We start from the raw sequence: 1,076 nt of genomic DNA on the forward strand, positions 1-1,076 counted from the left end.
ACCCCTGGGGGCACCGGCGTCGTGCCTGCAGAGCGCCCCCGCCGCAAGGGCGCCCTGTCCCCCACCGGCGCCGCCGCCGCCGCCGGCGTCGACCGCTTCGACCGCTGCTGCTGCTGCTGCTGCTGCTGCTTCGGCGCCGCCGCGGCCGCAGACGCCGCCACGCGCGGCTGCGGGGACGCCTCTCGCACGGGGGGCGCCTTGGCCGCGGCCGCGGCGGCGGCCGCCTTTGTCGCGGCAACCTCCTCCAACTCTTGCTTAAGCTGCGCCGACAGCAGCAGCTGGTTGGCGCGCGCCTCGTACACGTCCGCCCGCCTCTCGGCCTCTGCGCGCTCTAGCTTGCGGTCCGTGGCCGTCTTGCGCTGGTAGGGCTCCATCTCATAATACAGGTCAGCAAGCTGGGTGCCGCGCAGCTTCCACACGTTGTAGTAATAAGACTTTGGGGAGGGTGGGGGGGACGGCGGCGGGTGTTGGGTGGTGGCGTTGGGCGGTGAAATGAGCGGTGGGGGCTGCAACGCCGGCAGCACAGGAGATGATCCGGGGACACGGCAGGGCAGTCACAATCACAGGGTGCCTCAGCCCCATCAGCGGCCTCAAACCAGGAGTCAACGTCTGGCCTTGCCCGGGCCGCCGCGGCGGCGCGCAGCAGGCGGTGCGGCCGCCCCGGCGCCCCCTTGGGGCCCCACCCACCTGCAGCTGGTGCAGCGTTTTGTGCGGCAGGTAGCGCTTCTGCACGTTTTTGTTGGGCCTCAGGTACCAAAGCATGCCCAGCGCGAAGGACGCCTCGTCCACCTCGCTCCACTCGCTGCGCAGCTTGCAACCCAGGTCAGATAGTCCCAGCTTCTGCGGGGGTGCGGCGCGGGGGTGCAACAGGGCTCGGGGGTCGCGGGCGGCACGCGTCCAAGGGGCCGGCCCCGCTTGCGCACGCGCTTGTATGGATGACACATGCTGGAAACACGAGCGTCATGCCGGCACGGACGATGCACCTGCGGCATGTGTGCTCACACATGATCCCGCGACAAACCCCTCAGGTCGCACAACACCCCTTCAGAAAAAAACCCTGACGGACCCCATTTACC

At 69.6% G+C, this 1,076-nt stretch overlaps 1 protein-coding gene across 1 annotated transcript in view; it reads right to left on the reverse strand.

Moving 5' to 3' along the window:
- MNEG_14488 (hypothetical protein) overlaps positions 1-992 on the reverse strand; it is a gene marked incomplete at both ends in the record, with an annotated part of 3,488 nt that extends 2,496 nt beyond the window's left edge. Inside the window, 3 exons of the mRNA XM_014037040.1 lie at positions 66-434; positions 688-840; positions 984-992. Of these exons, the coding sequence (XP_013892494.1) occupies positions 66-434; positions 688-840; positions 984-992 (531 nt within the window). The remainder of the gene's footprint in view (positions 1-65; positions 435-687; positions 841-983) is intronic.
- Between the last annotated feature and the right edge of the window lie 84 nt (positions 993-1,076).

The sequence above is a fragment of the Monoraphidium neglectum genome (genome assembly GCF_000611645.1).
Source record: "Monoraphidium neglectum strain SAG 48.87 unplaced genomic scaffold scaffold04528, whole genome shotgun sequence".
NCBI classification, from domain to species: Eukaryota; Viridiplantae; Chlorophyta; class Chlorophyceae; order Sphaeropleales; family Selenastraceae; genus Monoraphidium; species Monoraphidium neglectum.